Source organism: Macrobrachium rosenbergii, chromosome 10, assembly GCF_040412425.1.
Source record: "Macrobrachium rosenbergii isolate ZJJX-2024 chromosome 10, ASM4041242v1, whole genome shotgun sequence".
NCBI classification, from domain to species: Eukaryota; Metazoa; Arthropoda; class Malacostraca; order Decapoda; family Palaemonidae; genus Macrobrachium; species Macrobrachium rosenbergii.
This window is the reverse complement of record NC_089750.1, coordinates 32,955,478-32,972,925: the sequence shown is the minus strand read 5'-3', so window position 1 is coordinate 32,972,925 and position 17,448 is coordinate 32,955,478. Positions and strand designations below refer to the sequence as shown.

The 17,448-nt window shown below is 35.5% G+C and overlaps 1 protein-coding gene across 1 annotated transcript in view; it reads right to left on the bottom strand.

Annotated features, from left to right (window-relative positions):
* The window catches only part of LOC136842587 (uncharacterized), a 441,719-nt gene that overhangs the window by 118,312 nt on the left and 305,959 nt on the right, over positions 1–17,448 (bottom strand). The window contains 2 exon segments of the mRNA XM_067110134.1: positions 1,062–1,215; positions 11,681–11,918. Coding sequence (XP_066966235.1) covers positions 1,062–1,215; positions 11,681–11,918 — 392 coding nt within the window.

Sequence of the window (17,448 nt, the reverse complement as noted above, 5' to 3'; positions counted from 1 at the left end):
TTTGTAAAACTCAATAATAATGCAGTTTACATCATTTTCAATGCACCCAGAGCATTAAAGTAAGGTTTTCTTATGATTTTTGACGATTTTCGACGATTTTCCGGCTTACGACGATTTTGGGTTACTGACATTAAGAACGGAACCCCGTCGTAAACTGGGGACCGCCTGTATAGTTGACATACTGTACTATCATATAAGATAAGAACTAAAACCAACATCAATCCCTAGGTGTATTTATGAGCAAATAAATAAAAAGACATCCTGGAGCTTCAGAGAGGTAGTACATTCCCCTCTGAAATCTCAAGGCATACTGATCGATGTCTCTCCCGTGCTGAACTATTATAGTTGCCATAAGTCATTTATGGACCAATTAAGTGCTATGAACCTCTTTCCCGCTAAATTAACCCAAACCGAATGGTAATATTAACACTCATATGAGTTATCCCATCCATCACTCAAAATCTGTTATATTGAAATCAAGCTTCCTGTCCATTAAGGGTTAATGTGAACCTTACTGGAAATGGAACAAAATAGATTATGCAGCATATGAATTAAGACGGGGGAAAATAAGTGAAAATTCAACACTTAGCAAGAGGTCTACAAAAAAGCTGACAATAAATTTCTTACCTAATTTAAAAATACATTTCAAATAAGAAAAATATGGACTATATTCTGATATGCTACACACCCCAGTGTGAAATGAACAACATTCTGATTTCTAAGCAGAAAAAAATGTTCTTGTGTTAGTCTTCCCCTGGGGAAAATCTCAAATCTCCCATCAAGATTGGAATATCTGCATAGCTGAGGGGAGACAGTTACAATTGGTTACACTATCTGTCACCTGTCAGACCATTCATCATAAGTTTTTAAGATCTCAAAAAGGGGTTGCATTGCAAAAACAATATTTTCTAAATCTTTCCAGTAAACAATGCAGACCTTTACTACTTCTTGGCAGTTTATACAAAGCACTTATGACCAATATAAGATATGGAATGTCAAAAGAATACAAATACAAAATATCAGTCAATAAATAATCACTTATATTAATCACTTACACTTACCTCAATGGTAAAGCCAATTCTTGAGTAAGACTAAGACATTGTTTTAAGTATGCTCTAGCAAGGCGAGGTTGAGCAGATGCCCAGCAAAGATTTCCCAGCCATAAGGTTGTCATGATGTGTAACCATCCTATACGATGACGCCAGCATATAACATCTGGAATATAAGTAACTATTATAATATGATGTAATGGTATCAGTAAGAACATAAAAACTGCAAAATTTTTGCATGCATTATTAGTTTTTCAATAAACTTGGAAGTACCAATAAAATCATGGATGTTATACAATCTTTTGTGTTAGTCAACTTTACATCATTTTTTCAATTCCTTACCATACAATACTCAATATAAACATACTTTTACCCTCAATACAGAATATATCATGACCATTCCAAGCAAATGGGTAACAATGAAATACCTGCATACAAAATGAGAGAACTACACTAATGCAGTATTCCTCATACAATTGCCACTCAACAAGTCTAACTTTAACAGTTGTGGAAATGGAAGGAGAGTACAGGAAGTCCCCAGCTATCGGTGATCCGGTTTTACGGGGCTTGTCTAGCAACAAAAATCTGCAATTTTTGGCACCGAAAATCACAGATTTCCACTTATCAGCACAATAATTGGGTATTGGCGCTGATATATACCTAACAGAGGCACTGATAACCGAAAATCGGCAATTTTTGGTGCTTTCCGGTGCTGAGATAACCGGGGACTGCCTGTAATCCATATAAACGAGGATTTGTATGGTGCAACATACAATGTTTAAAAAGATTCTGAAAGGTAGGTATTTTCCACACTCATGTACAACTCCTTATTGTACTTGGGCCAGAATGGCTCATTAAGATGTGAGAAGGAAAACATGTACCTATACTGACAGGCTTCGGTGAGATCAGTCATGTGACAGACAGGTCAGTAACCTTCACTGATGGCTATACTGTAAATTGCTGAAACTTAATATAAAACACAGCTGCTATAGTTAACAATGTGACATTACCCGTACAAAGGCTAATTTCAGGAAGTTGAATCTTACTGTAGGTGTTAGTGACTAGAATTAAATTTCTTAATCAACAGAGTCATTAATATTCCAAGGCATGTAAATCTTTTGGTTCTTTCACATCTCATCCCAAATCATAAGGCACTACGGCCTCATCCTAAATTAAAAGGTACTAATGACCAGCTACCAATTACACCATCACAAAATGGAACTCAACATAGGCGTCATTATATAAGGACTTTGGTAAAAAGGTTACATACATAACATTTTGCCCACAAAAGTAATATCTAGTCCTGAACAAGAAGCTAGAGGGAAATTTTGAATTATAATATTTCATGAAAGAAATTGTCACCATGGAAACTAACCTGACCTCTACTGCAACATTTGAAAATGAATGAATATGCCTTAAAAACATTTAAATAGAGAAATGAACAGAACATTATACTTTATGAAGAAACCAATGTTGCAAGAGCACTTATTGCCTGGGACACTGACCTGGTCAAAGCACTATCCTCACCTGAATTACATGATTGGCAAATAATCTCTCAACCTGAGGAAACCCATTTCAAGGTGACTGGTTACAAAGGAATAAGCATTGTAGAAAGGCCAAATAATAGAAAGACAGCTTTTGGTAGCCAGACAGGGAGAGTTAACGTTTGGTGATCGTTATGGATATCAACTCAGTAGGCGCAAAAATCACCAGTAAGGTTTCAATTTTTTTTTATTGGTGCCCAAGTTTTCGCTGCATAGAGTGGCAAAGGCCTATGTAAACTTGTAACTGCTAGTAGTCTATCTACTTCCACTGCATCCAGACTAAAGGTACTCTCTCTCTCTCTCTCTCTATGTCATTTTTATGGCCCTCTCAACCCATATTGTATTTATTTTACTCCTCTTCCATCTTTTCTCTTTCCTCACCCACTTCAACATACAAGATATCTTGTTTCTTCCTTCTGCTAAAGAATAAATGCTTTCCCTTTGTTTCTTGGTCACCCTCCTCTTGTAACTTTCTTTACATCTCTTCCCAGATCTCACACCACACACTTCTTCACCCCCCTTGATCCCCCCAACCCTTGATGAGATGGGGGGCTTAGGAATCCACTGCAGGGAGTATATGCTTCTTTACACTTACTCTTTCTGCTGTGGCTTCAACTGAACATTGGGACCATTAACTCCTTTACTCCTATAAATTTTCCCCTTCCCTTCCTCTTTCATTGACGACCTTGGCATGGTATTTGATTACTGATTTCACTGCTCTTTTAACTTGATGGAGGGTGGGGTTGGACAGCATGCCACTCCACTCATAAAACTAGAGGATCTCACATGGTCAAGCGAGAGGAAACATTTAATGTCAAACCATCCCCTCAGTGCTGGGTCTGATCTCAACGGACTGATGACACTTAAGGCACTGTGGGTATGGTGTATATCCAGGTAAGGATCCCAGGGAAGTTACCACTGTGTGTAACATTATTGCTCCTCCCCCAGCTGGGCCTCCCTGGTGAGAGGGACCTCGTCCTGGACAAAATTTATATTTTTCGTTATATGGCGAACGTATCAAACATCCCTACAACTTCTGGCACGGATATGGACTATTCTAAGGAAAGCTCAAATCACAAAAGTCAGAGTGGTATTAAAACATTAATACCATTTACTACATCCAAAAAATCTACGTACCATCATGGCACCTTGACTCACTTCGACTCCCTTTTTGGGAGTTGGAAGTTGGTTAAGGTTTCTAACCATGGAAGCTGACCAAAATATTTCAGCTTTAAGATTAGATAATTATTTATTAAATAAATAGACATCCAACAACAAAAATGTTGTTCATACAAATAAAGGAGAAGACTTGGCTTATAGAAGCCACAGCAAAATGTCAGTCCAAAGACTATTTGTCTTTGAAAAATATAGAAAATATTAATATCAAAATGGAAAAACAAGATACCATGAACATCATTCAGGGTACCATTGTACTACCTGAAAATAACAACGAACCAATTGAAAAGAAAATGCTACTAGACTCTCTCAAAAAGAGATACCCCAAGCTCCAGGATTGTGAGGTATATGTTGTACCAAGTAAAAAAGTAATAAACAAATATTAAAAATAGCAAAAATGAAATTTGAGGGCAAAAATCTACCTCAAAAAATAAAAATCTTAGACCAAAACAGAGTTAAGGCCCTATGTCCCAAAGCCACTACAGTGTCAAAATTACAGTAAGTAAATGGGCACACAATGAAAAATTATCGTAATGAACTGGTATGCGCTTATTGTGGATCTACTGAACATACCACACAGTGGAAGTGCAGTGAACCTAAGTGTATAAAACTGTGAACAGAATCATCATACAAGATCCAAAGAATGCATGCATTACATATACAATACGGAATTGAAAATGTTAAAAGAAAGAACAAAGATGTCTATAAAAGAGGATAAATTGGAATTAAAAGTGAGAGGAGTTCAAGAACCTGCTAAGAAACTTACATATTCTTCAATAACAAGAACCAATAATGAAACAAAAACACATACAGATAGAAATAACAAAATGCAACAAAATAAATCTCAAGAAGAAATTAATACTATACACAGAAAAAATAAAATAGTAAAGAAAATAAGAACACAAGAAGACACTACCACAGAGGTAGAAAAGGAAAGTTATGATGGACCGGAAATTAAAGATAAAAAGAGACCTTTGGAGGGAACACCACCCAAAACAAAGAAACCAACTATTATTAGAGAAACATCGGTTGAACCAAAGTTAAAGGATATGAAGAAAGAACAAAAACAAAAACAAGCTAAGAATATACCTTTATCTCCTAAAATAATACTAATACTGTACCTATGGATGCAGATATCCAAAATACTGAAGAAATGAAAGAGAACCATACCATATGATTATGTCATGGGAGAAGAAATTACTCCATCACCAATAATTGGTACAAGAAAAAATGAAATAAATATACATGACGACACATGTGGGTGTAATGACTGTTTCATTGAATTATGCAATTATAACAAAATCAGAACAAAAGATGGTTTAACAAACATTTTCAGAGATTTTATGAAATATAGAAATAAAGAAACAACTGATTTGAGCACCCATGAAAAAGGTTGCATGTGCAATGAGCACATAATATATTATAAAGAAAAACAAATGAATATCATCACTAAGTTATTGGAAAAAATCCAAGTTGATAATACAAAAAAAGAAAGCAAAACTCGACCACTATATAACATAATATTTTCAATAACTATATCATACAATGGAATGTAAATGGCCTACAGACTAGGTTACACCTAGGAGAAATACAAGGATTACTAAAAGAATATGAACCAGTGTACAAGCTCAAATAGAGTAGGAAGTAAAACAGACGAATTCATAGATTCAAGCGACGTGCTGTATAAATGATAATGAAATCGGCATGTATTTTTCAACTGATTTAACTCTGTACAACAAGCATAGTAAACAGATTGGATTGGAATACAGTTGATGACGTGCATACCAGTGATCATTTCCCAATACTAATTTCATTATTACAAAATACTCCTGCCAAAGATGTCCCTCAACATAACATTCATACAGCAGATTGGGAGCGATATGAATTCCACACTAGGAATATCCCACCATTTGAGTATATACAAAATCAAAATAAAACAAATAGGTTTCTTGTTGATTACATTAAAAATGTTACTGATAAAGCGATACCAAAATCAAAATCTCATCTAACAAAACACAAAGTCCCATGGTGGTCTGAAAAATTAACAGAATTAATCAAAATAAAACACTCAACTGGAAGATGATTAGATTATTTGAACTGAAAGTTAAGTAAAATAAATAAAACATTACCATTATTAGAAGAAAATTTACAAACGCTAACTATATTATTATTAGAAATTGATACATTAAAACCTCTATAAAACAAATCTGTAAAATATAAAAAAGTAGTAATTCAAGGAAGAATCATTTCATGGAGGAAATATTTATCATATCTCTCTAATAATACTACCATACAAAAAATATGGGAAAAATTCCAGAAAATAAATGGTACCATGTTAAACCACCTAGACATGCCATATGAAAAGACGGGAAAAGAATACTTGATCCAAGAGAAATAAGTAACGTAACAGGAGAAAACTTAGCAAAAGTAAGTAGTGATAAAAATTTAGATGAACTCTTCCACAAAAAAAAATAGTATAGAATTAATTATAATAAATTTTGAAACCATAGAAGATATATATTATAATAAAATTTAAAATGGAAGAGTTGGAATTTGCTCCCTTGAACAGCAATAAATCTGCCCCTGGAGGTAACGATATTTGTTTTGCAATGTTCTGCCACTTAGCACCTTTGGCAAAATCATACTTATTACAATTTTATAATCACTTATAGCTTCGAAATTTATTTCCTGATGAATGGCGTAAAGTAAAGCTCTAATTATTCCTATCCCCAAACCTGGAAAGGATCCCAGTAATGTAAACAATTACAGACCAATTTCTTTAACGAGTTGCTTATGCAAATTACTAGAGAAAATGGCACATTCAAGAAAATAAAATTTTGACTTCCACTCAATTCAGGTCACAATGTGGCAGATCTATATTGGATTCTCTCTTTAACTTAGAAGATCACACACGAAGAGGATTTGAACAAAAACAAATTACTATAGCTGTCTTTTTTGACACTGAAAAGGCATATCATACTACATGGAGATATGCAATGTTAAAAACGTTACATAAACACAGCATCAGTGGACATTTACCCAGGTTTATCCAAAAGTTTTTAAACAAATCGCACTTTTCAAGTGAGAATTGATGATGTCAAGTACATTTCCACTTGAAAATGGTTTTCCACAAGGAAGCATCCTTAGTGGCACACTGTTTACTTTAGCAATAAATGACATCAGTAATAATTCACCTATTGGAATTAAAAGTAACTTGTATATGGATGATTTTGCCATATATTATTCAGCATCTCGCATAAAACATGCAGAGCGAATCATTAATAAAACTGTAATAAAAATAGATGAATGGGCCTCATCTATAGGCTTTAAATTATCCATAAAAAAGACTCAAGCAGTAATGTTTTATAAAAATAAAAGTGGAAAAAAAGTGAAGAAATAGATTTAAAAATCAGAAATAAATCCATACCAACTGGCCAAACAGCAAAATTCTTGGAATTAGTATTTGATACTCACTTGAACTGGAAAGCCCACATAACATACATGAAATCAAAATGTAAAAGAGCACTATTCTAATTAAAAAACTATCGAACACTACTTAGGGAGCCAATAAACATACCCTTACTGTACTGTATAAAGCAACAGTGCTGTCTATAACTGATTAAGGAAGCGAAATATATGGCTCAGCATCAGTCGCAACACTGAAAACATTAGACCCAGTTCATAAATGAAGGCCTTAGAATTTGTTCAGGAGCTTTCAGATCATCAAAGTCATCTTTGCAAGTTGAATGTGGTAAACTGCCTCTCTCTCTCTCCATAGAGAGTTTGCAACAATGAAGAGCGCCCTGAGAATTCAGACAAGTGACTCTCCAACCAAAAAATTATTTGAATTAAGAGATGTATTTATTAACAATCATTTACAAGCTTTCCCAATTAGACCTAGAAGATTGTTCAAGTCACTGAAAAGTTATTCATATATCCCAGAGCACCATAGACAACATACAGTAGAACATATAATCCGAAAAGGTCCACATTACACAATATACAGACAAATCTAAGTCTCAATATGAAGTGGGAAATGGTGCAGTGTCCCAAGACAAAACGTATCAGTTCTCTCTACCAGATAATGCCTCAGTGTTTACAGCTGAGTTATGTGCAATAGCACCAGGCACAAAAAACAGGTTTTGACGTAGGAAAAACCTATTTTTGGTAGTCGCTGTTTCGTCCTCAAAGGAGTTACCTTCCATGGTCTGCCAGAGCTCCATGGTGACCAAACTAATATCAAAGAATTCTCTTCTAATTTAGCTGGTCTTTTGGCCAGGTATTGTGTCGTAATGATTAACATTATAACACATGATGGAGTATATAATGGACTCAAAGATAAGAGGGCACTTTCCCTTATCTTCAACGAAGCTGAACCCAGTTTTTCCAACGTCAATTAACCTGCAAGAAAGAGAAGTGACTATTGCAAGACGCCGCATCCGCCCTCTTGTTTACAACCGGGCCGTTAAAAGACCAAGGAGCCATTACTCTCTGTTGGTCAATGCAGGTTGATCCCTTTGCCCAACTCCCATGCCTTTTTGTCAGGGAAGTGGGATGGTTTTGAGGACTCAACAGCGACTACCAAAAATAGGTTTTTCCTACGTCAAAACCTGTTTTTTGATAGCGTAGTTGCTGTTTCATCCTCAAAGGAACTTTACAAAAGAAATTGACAGGTGACGAAAAAAGGCTTAAGCTCTTGCTTTTTAATCCCAACACCCCAGAGGAAATAACATTTCCAGTCCAAGGTCAAGCCACAGATTTCAAGTCCCTTTCTTTATTCCGAATACTTTTCAGGTTTTGATACCAAGGAACAAGAAACTATGCACGAACTTACGTTTTAGGATGTAGTTCTACAGTGGCTTACCTAAGCTTGCTGGGTTTTGTTGTAGAGAAGCCTCATTTAATAATTTTGTGATTTATAGTGACTCCAGAAGCACTATAGAAGCCATTCAAAGTTACAATCCAAAAAATAATATTGTACAACAAATTAAGTTTTCACTCCATAAATTGTATAATAATGGAAAAAATACTGAAATATGTTGGATCCCTGCCCATGTAGGGATTAAAGAAATGAAGAGGCTGATAAAGCAGCTGGGGAAGTGGTCCACATGACAAGAGCTAATGTAAACATCCCTAATTGTGACTATATAAGATATATGAAAACAATCACTGTAGGTAAATGGCAAAATCTATGGAATGAAGAACTTGAAAATAATAAATTGAAACAGATAAAATCCTGTGTTGGAAAATGGAGTTTATCACATCAGAGAGGGAGACTTACATAAGTAATTCTGACGCCTCTTCGAATTGGCCATAAGTCAAGAGTAAATGCCTTAACCAAAACCATTTTACAATACACTATATTACCAAAAATTAGCAAGAGGCATCTTGTACACTGTCAAAGTACTATTTCGATCAAATTATTAGTTTGAAAGATATTTGAGAAAAATAATGACTTGTGGTCCCTGAAATGGATAGTAGGCATGCCTCATTTGATTAACCCTTAAACACCGAGCCTCTATTTACAAAAACGTCTCCCGTATGCCGGTGGCGTTCAGGAGTTAGCGCTGAAGCGGAAAAAAAGTTTTTTTCAAAAAATCACAGCACGCTTAGTTTTTAAGATTAAGAGTTCATTTTTGGCTCCTTTTTTTTGTCATTGCCTGAAGTTTAGTATGCAACCATCAGAAATAAAAAAAAAAATATCATCATCATATATAAATATTGAAATATATGACAGCGCAAAAAAAAAATTTTCATATATAATTTTATACAAATCGCGACTGTGAGCAAAACGGTTAAAGCTAACGGGTTATTCTTTTCTTTGTATTGTACACTAAATTGCGATGATTTTAGTATATAACAAATTGTAAAACGATCAAAGTAACACAGAGAAAATATTATCACAAAATGATGCATGAATTGTAATCTGTGGACGTAAAAAAATTTTTTTCAAAAAATTCACCATAAATCGAAATATTGTGCTAGAGACTTCCACGTGTTGAAAAATGAAGCTAATTGATTGAATATTACGAGACTGTAAGTGTTTTAGCTTACAATTGCAGTTTTCGACCATTTCGGTCAATTTAAAGTTGACCAAAAGTAGAATTTTTTCTATTTATCGTAATTTATATGAAAATATTTCAAAACTGATAAAAGCTACAACCATGAGTTATTTTCTGTTGTATTGTACATGAAATTACGCACATTTTCATATATAAAACTTTATGTAACGACTAATATAAAACGGTGCAAACATTACGACGTGACAAAAGAATTTCTGAGATGTTCGGCAGAGTTACCGCGCGGATGTAAGGAAAATGTTTTTTTCAAAAATTCACCATAAATCGAAATATTGTGCTAGAGACTTCCAATTTATTGCAAAATGAAGGTAAATGATTGAATATTACTAGAATGTAAGAGTTTTGGCTTACAATTGCGTTTTTCTACCATTTCGGTCGAGTTAAAGTTGACTGATGGTTGAAATTTTGGCAGTTATCGTGATTTATGTGAAAATATTTCAAAACTGATAAAAGCTACAACCATGAGCTATTTTCTGTTGTATTCTACAGGAAATTGTGCACATTTTCATATATAAAAGTTTATGTAACGACTAATGTAAAACGATGCAAACATTACAACAACGTGATTTTAAAGAATTTCTGAGATGTTCGGCCGAAGTTACATGGCGAGACGTAAGGAAAAAGTTTTTTTTTTTTCAGAAATTCACCATAAATCGAAATATTGTGCTAGAGACTTCCAGTTTGTTGCAAAATGAAGGTACATGATTGAATATTACTAGAAAATGTAAGAGTTTTAGCTTATAATTGCGTTTTTTTACCATTTCGGTCGAGTTAAAGTTGACCGAAGGTTGAAATTTCGGCAGTTATCGTGATTTATATGAAAATATTTCAAAACTGATAAAAGCTACAACCATGAGTTATTTTCTGTTGTATTGTAAATGAAATTGCGCACATTTCCATATATAAAACTTTATGTAACGACTAATATAAAACTGTGCAAACATTACGACAACGTGACAAAAGAATTTCTGGCGCGGACATAAGGAAAAAGTTTTTTTAAAAAATTCACCATAAATTGAAATATTGTGCTAGAGACTTCCAATTTGTTGCAAAATGAAGGTAAATGATTGAATATTACTAGAATGTAAGAGTTTTAGCTTACAATTGTGTTTTTTTACCATTTCGGTCGAGTCAAAGTTGACCGAAGGTTGAAATTTTGGCAGTTATCATGGTTTATATGAAAATATTTCAAAACTGATAAAAGCTACAACCATGGGTTGTATGTTGCTGTATTTTACATGAAATTGCGCACATTTTCATATATAAAACTTTATGTAACGGCTAATATAAAACAGTGCAAAACTTACGACAAAATGACGAAAGAATTTCTGAAATTTTCGGCCGAGTTACCGCGTGGGTGTAAGGAAAAAGTTTTTTTCAAAAATTCACCATAAATCGAAATATTGTGCTAGAGACTTTCTATTTGTTGCAAAATGAAGGTAAATGATTGAATATTACTAGAATGTAAGAGTTTTAGCTTACAATTGCGTTTTTCGACCATTTCAGTCGAGTCAAAGTTGACCGAAGGTTGAAATTTTTTATAGTCGACGTACAGTACGTCCACTCGGCACCCAACAGACAATTTTAGTCAACGCATGATACGTCCAGTCGGCGTTTAAGGGTTAACAGTGCAATCAACCAGCCACTTTATGATGAAAAACAAGTTTGTATAATTCTTGGTATACAAATAACAACATCAAAGTAAAACAAAGATGTAATATACAAAATATATCAGCTATTTTAATCAAATAATGCATAAAACACTTGTGACATACAAAATATATTTTATTAATAATCACCATTTCAATCAAACAAAGACAAATATAGTTACCATTTGCAGCTGGTACAGGTGTCTTTAGAACTGCTAAGGCTTGTCTGCTGGCTAACATGGCTAAAGAAATACATGGCTGGGGAAGCTTGTAATCTGCACCCAAGACCCATGGAGGTAGCCACGCATAAAGAGAAGCAACATAGTTGACTAATGCTTGAATTTCAGTGGCCCTAATTGTTCTCTTCTTCATCAAATCATCATTCAAAGCCTGCTTTAAGTAACCACCTCCTTCTTTATACTGAAATTCAATTAAACAAAATCACTAGCAACTGATGAAACAAGGATATGCAAAAAGTAAGTGTTAGAGAAATTATTTCTACCAACAATATGGAGATCTGCATATTTCTAATTCATTTTACCCTTATCTTATATTTTCTTGGTTTAAAATGAAAAAAAAAATTACTGGAAAAGGCTCCAGAGAGAAAGAGTGAATCAATATCAGCTTCACAAACTAATGATACAATACACATACAATCAGAACCATATAATAACAAAACAAGTAAGGAAACTTCACACACACACATAAGATCACAAAATGGATACAACAATAATACAAACACATAATAAAAAGAAAATCTGATAGAATTTAATGAAAAATGACATTTTCATGATAAAATAGAAAATAGTTGCTAGAGATTGATTCCCATGGAATCTGATCCTCATCAGGAACAGCCAAATAAGTGCTATAGTCAACATTTTTATTCCACTGGGATGTTTCAGCTTTAACACACTACGCCATTTTCGACCTAAAATAGAGGCAAAATGCCAAAACATAAAACTTTATACTAGTACAATACAAATCAAAGAAAGGTCACACTCAAGAATAATTTTTTATAAACTATGTTACCATAAAAAAAAATACACTATTCAGAAAAGAAAACATAGTAACTTAAAACTAATACAATTCAGTGAATTTCAATAGCCAACGAAACTAAGAGAAAGAAAACAAACTCAAGATGAGATAAAAAAGAAATCAAATAAAACACAAGACTAAGAAACATTAAATAGACAAACAAACATGAAAAGAAAAATTACAAAAAAAAAAATTAGCCTAATGACTGGAAAGTGAGAGTGGATAGGCTTAAGTTTGTGAATATATATAGATTCTAAAATCCTTAAATCAGACAATTTTGAAAAAGAATCTACAATTTTAAAATCCTTTACACTTAGCCTTGCCTGATTGCATCTACTGCAATGTTCACTGATGGAAGACTGCTGCTTGACTGCTAAATCTCCACCTGTCCTGTCAATGATCCCTGCATGCTGGCAGTATCTCGTTTTGAGCACCTTTATGGAACTGCCAAGTGGGGGTATTTGGGTAGTTCCATTTATGGCTCTACATCATAGCACCTTCCAGGTGTAAATATTTGGTTTATAACAGTCTGTTTGTACTGTACCTCTACCATATCTATTGCAAATTTCTACCACTACATATCAGTCCTCTAAAAATGGCTTATATATCAAGTCAAAACCAGTCAGGATTGATGTCCAGTGTCATGTACACAGCATTACTATCGTTTCTATCTCCCAGTGGAGTGTTGTCAACTGCCATCACATCCAGCCATCGAACAAGGAAACAATTTTCCTGGCCTCCCACTCTCCAAAACACTTTCCCAGCCTGTTCATGAGTGTAAGCAGTGTTACCAACATTTCCTTAGACCCGCACAACATTGCCAACCATCACAGAATGGTTTTTTTTAAATTATTATGAAATTTATATGAGTAATCTCTCAATTATACAGATTTTCATTGTCCAACACTCAACATTATCCAACAGTCGACCCTCGTTAAGCCTGACCTCATTAACCCGGACATCGGATGAGACGGACACTGAAGAGGGTCAGCCGATTTAAAATACGTATTGTTCAACCACGATTTAAGATGGCTACTGTTCCTCCACTTGTCATCTTTTTATTTACCAAAGGTAAATAAAACAACTTTTCATTCATATTTTTATCTTATATATACTGTTCTGGATTTATACTGTACTGAATTAAAATGCTTTTAAATTGTAACCAATTTAACTCGTGCACAGTACGTACCGTCATTAAGAAACGCTATTGTCTGGAACAGTGGAACAGTAGGAAGTATCGTAGCCAATCACTTAGCATTAAGTTTTACCTATCTGCTGCCCGACTGGTAGCTAGTATGATGCTTTGTATGTTTTTAGGAAACAAAAGACATGACAAAGGTAAACTTTACAAAGACAAAAGCCGAGTTACTGAACAATACTTGTCTTTCGTGGCAAATGACAAGACAGAGAGAGAGAGAGAGAGAGAGAGAGAGAGAGAGAGAGAGAGAATTGCCAGTTCCCTCTATGCAGTGTAATTCTACCTGTGTTTACATGGCAAATGAGAGAGAGAGAGAGAGAGAGAGAGAGATTGCCCAGTTCCCTCTATGCAGTGTAATTCTACCTGTGTTTACATGGCAAATGAGAGAGAGAGAGAGAGAGAGAGAGAGAGAGAGAGAGAGAGAGAGAGAGAGAGAGAGAGAGAGAGAGAGAGAGAGAGAGAATTGCCAGTTCCCTCTATGAAGCGTAATTCTACCCTTGGGAGATTAAAGAGAAGAATTTTGTTTTAAAGGTATGTCAATGCAGCTTTAGTAAAGATCTTCTGAAGCAAAAAAATTTATATATATATTTTGTTGCTGAAGAATCTCTGAACCAACAATTTTGCACTCAAAGTAATAAGAAGGAATTCATTCTATTCTTCATGTAACCAGTAAAATACATACACTATTAAAAACTATGTTTTGTATTTAAAACACATGCACTTATTTCACTGTCAGCTTCTCTAAGCAAAAGTTCTTTCTCAGACAGAATACAGCTAAAACTTGACTGGCTGGCTGGTTGCCATGGAGATCTGCTAGCCAATGACAGCCCTCTACTTCTGTTCTATTTATAGACATATGTCGTGACAGCACTATGTTTCAATGTTGCCATGATCGTGATTATTTGACTGCTGATGGCAAAAATTACTCAATAATTTGCTTTATATAATTATTTTTTCATGAAAACATGAATTCAACAATAATTTTAACTTTAATACAGTGGTATGAAAAATCCCACGACAGTCTGCTGTGGTGAAGCATCATCACTTGCGAATCCTATTCCCGGACCGTCCTCAGATTTATGACCACAAACTGATGACAATGTCAGTAATAATAAAAAACAACCCTCTCCAAGATCGATGTTAAAATTCACAACTTGAATTACAATCATTCTGATCATATATATTTTTGCGTTTTACGGAATGATTTTGTTGAAAACAAAATGTGTTAGTGAACTTACAGTCTTAATTGTTCCACTATTTTATTACTGATGATCTTAATCATGTCATTTATTTGACAGTATATTAATATAGATAATAATAAACTATAATGAATAAATAACTAAAATGAAAAATCATGAAAAAAGGAAAAAATCTCTCTTCATTTTGGAGACTCCACTTCATTTTATTTAACAATTATGCATTTATGTCTCTGCCTAGGCATCTACATATGCAGCTGAATTCTATAATTTTTATCATGTTTTATTCTTAATTTTTCATCTTTACCATGAACTTTAATTCAAACATTCCTACATTGGTTTATTATCCATACTTTATAAAAATTATATTTTTTATGATAAAATAAAGTTTTGTACATACTAACCCGGCAGATATATATTTGCCATAGTCTCCGACACTGCCTCACAGAATTTCAAATTCGCTGCACACATAACAGGTGTCAGGTGATTCACCTTCCCGCCGCTGGGTATGGGAATAGAACCATTCTGCTTTCTAATCAGATTTTTTCTTCCACCCAATCTCCTGGAGGGGGAGGCGAAGGGCCATTCATCGAGCATATCTGCTGGGCAAGGGCCAAAACTTTATTTTATCATAAAAATATCATTTTGTGTTGATGCAACTTACCTGTCAGATATATACTTAGCTGATTGGCACTCTTGGAGGAGTGGCAAGAGACAGCTAATAACTAAAACGAAACAACATATGTTGTAGGATATACAAAACCATGGTTCTTACCTGATTGGGCAGAAGATTTCATGGATACCGTCTGCGAGTCTGTTGCCTCAAGAGCTTCAGCGAGGGGATGCGACCTATGACTGACAGCCCTTTCTGGATCGTGGTCATCGGGGATGACCCACTTACATGACAGAGCCTATTGCGGATCGTGGTCAATGGGGGCGGACCCACTGATAATATAGAGCTTACCTGAATCATATCAATGGGGCTATCCTCTACATGACAGAGCTTAGTATCACCAAAAACAACAAGGAGCATAAATAACCAACTCACCACCTGACCAAGCTTTCAACTCTTGTTAGTGTTACAAATTGAAAGGGGGCTTACTCAACAATCTCTTCCAATCAACCATAAAAACACACATCAACAGCATTAAAACAACCAAACAGCTAAACTATAAAGGATTAGTTTCAGCTCCCTTGTCCCAGCACCGAACCAAGATACGCACGCCTCCCAGAGAGAAGCACTTATCATAATGCAACTCTAAGACCTTTAAATAATGAGAGATGCAAGCAATTACACCTCAAGTAAGTCGCCTATAAAAGTCTGGAGAGACAACGTCTTGTGAAAAACCAAAGATGTCGTGAATGGCTCTCACTTCATGTGCCTCAATCTAAGGAGCTTTAGGTGCCTATCCTCACAAGACAGATGCGCTCTTGATGACGCCCCACGAAAAAGCTTATGATTCTTAGAGATCGATCTAGTAGGATCCCTGGACTGAGCACCAGAGACTACGACGTACCTCCCAGCTGTTTCTTCATCAAGGTAGAATTTGAGGCTCCTAACAGAAACAGAGTCCTTCTCCAACTCTTTGCCACACTGACGAGAGACCTTTAACGATGAAGCTTCTTGGCCATGGTTTAGAAGGGTTTCATTCTTGCCAAGAAGAAGGGCTTGAAGGAGCATATATTGGAGCCTTTCAAACCCAACCCTTACCTTCTAAGGTTTGTAGTTCGCTTATTTCTCTTAAATGGCCAGAGCAAAGAGAAACAGCACTTCCTGGTCAGATCCCTGAAGGAAGCTTTTGAGGAGGTTCTACCTTTGTAGACAAGAATGAAACTGCATCCAAATCTAACTGAGGCTTCGGGTCTTGGATTTCGACGCTTCAAAAGACCTCATGAGGTCATGTAGGTTCCTATTCAGGATATTCAAACCTGTGGCCTGAATACTGAAGCCAGCATATCTTCCTGTAACGCTTTGATTGTCGGTACAGCTTATGTTGCACTGCTCCTCAGGTAGAGAAGGAAGTCAGCGTATGCTCGTCACAGAGGTACTGGAAGAGGTGATATCTTATGGGTCCTGCACCATCTTCTAAAAACCTCCCACTTAGACTGGTAGACGCTAAAGGTTGAGGCTTCGCCTTGGCAATAGCCTTTGCAGCCTTATGCGAAAAATCCCTTCGCTCGACCAGTCCTTCGATAGTCCGGAAGGCAGTCAGATTGAGAGCCGGAGATTCTCAGGAATCTATCAAGTGGGTTGTCTGAGAAGATCGCTCCTGTGTGGAAGCCGATCTGGGAAAATCCATCATCCATTCCCCAGTACCTAAACCAATCTTGAGCTGGCCAAACGGGCGATCAGGGCTGCTTGCGGCTCAAGACGCGAACTTTCTTACTACTTCTCCCAAGATCTTGGAATGGGGAAAAGCATACCCGCCTTCATTCCGACTATCGAAGAGGACCGTTTATGGCAACTGCCTGGTCTGAGATCAGAGAGCAGTAGTTTTCAATTCAAACAGTGGGCTGTAAA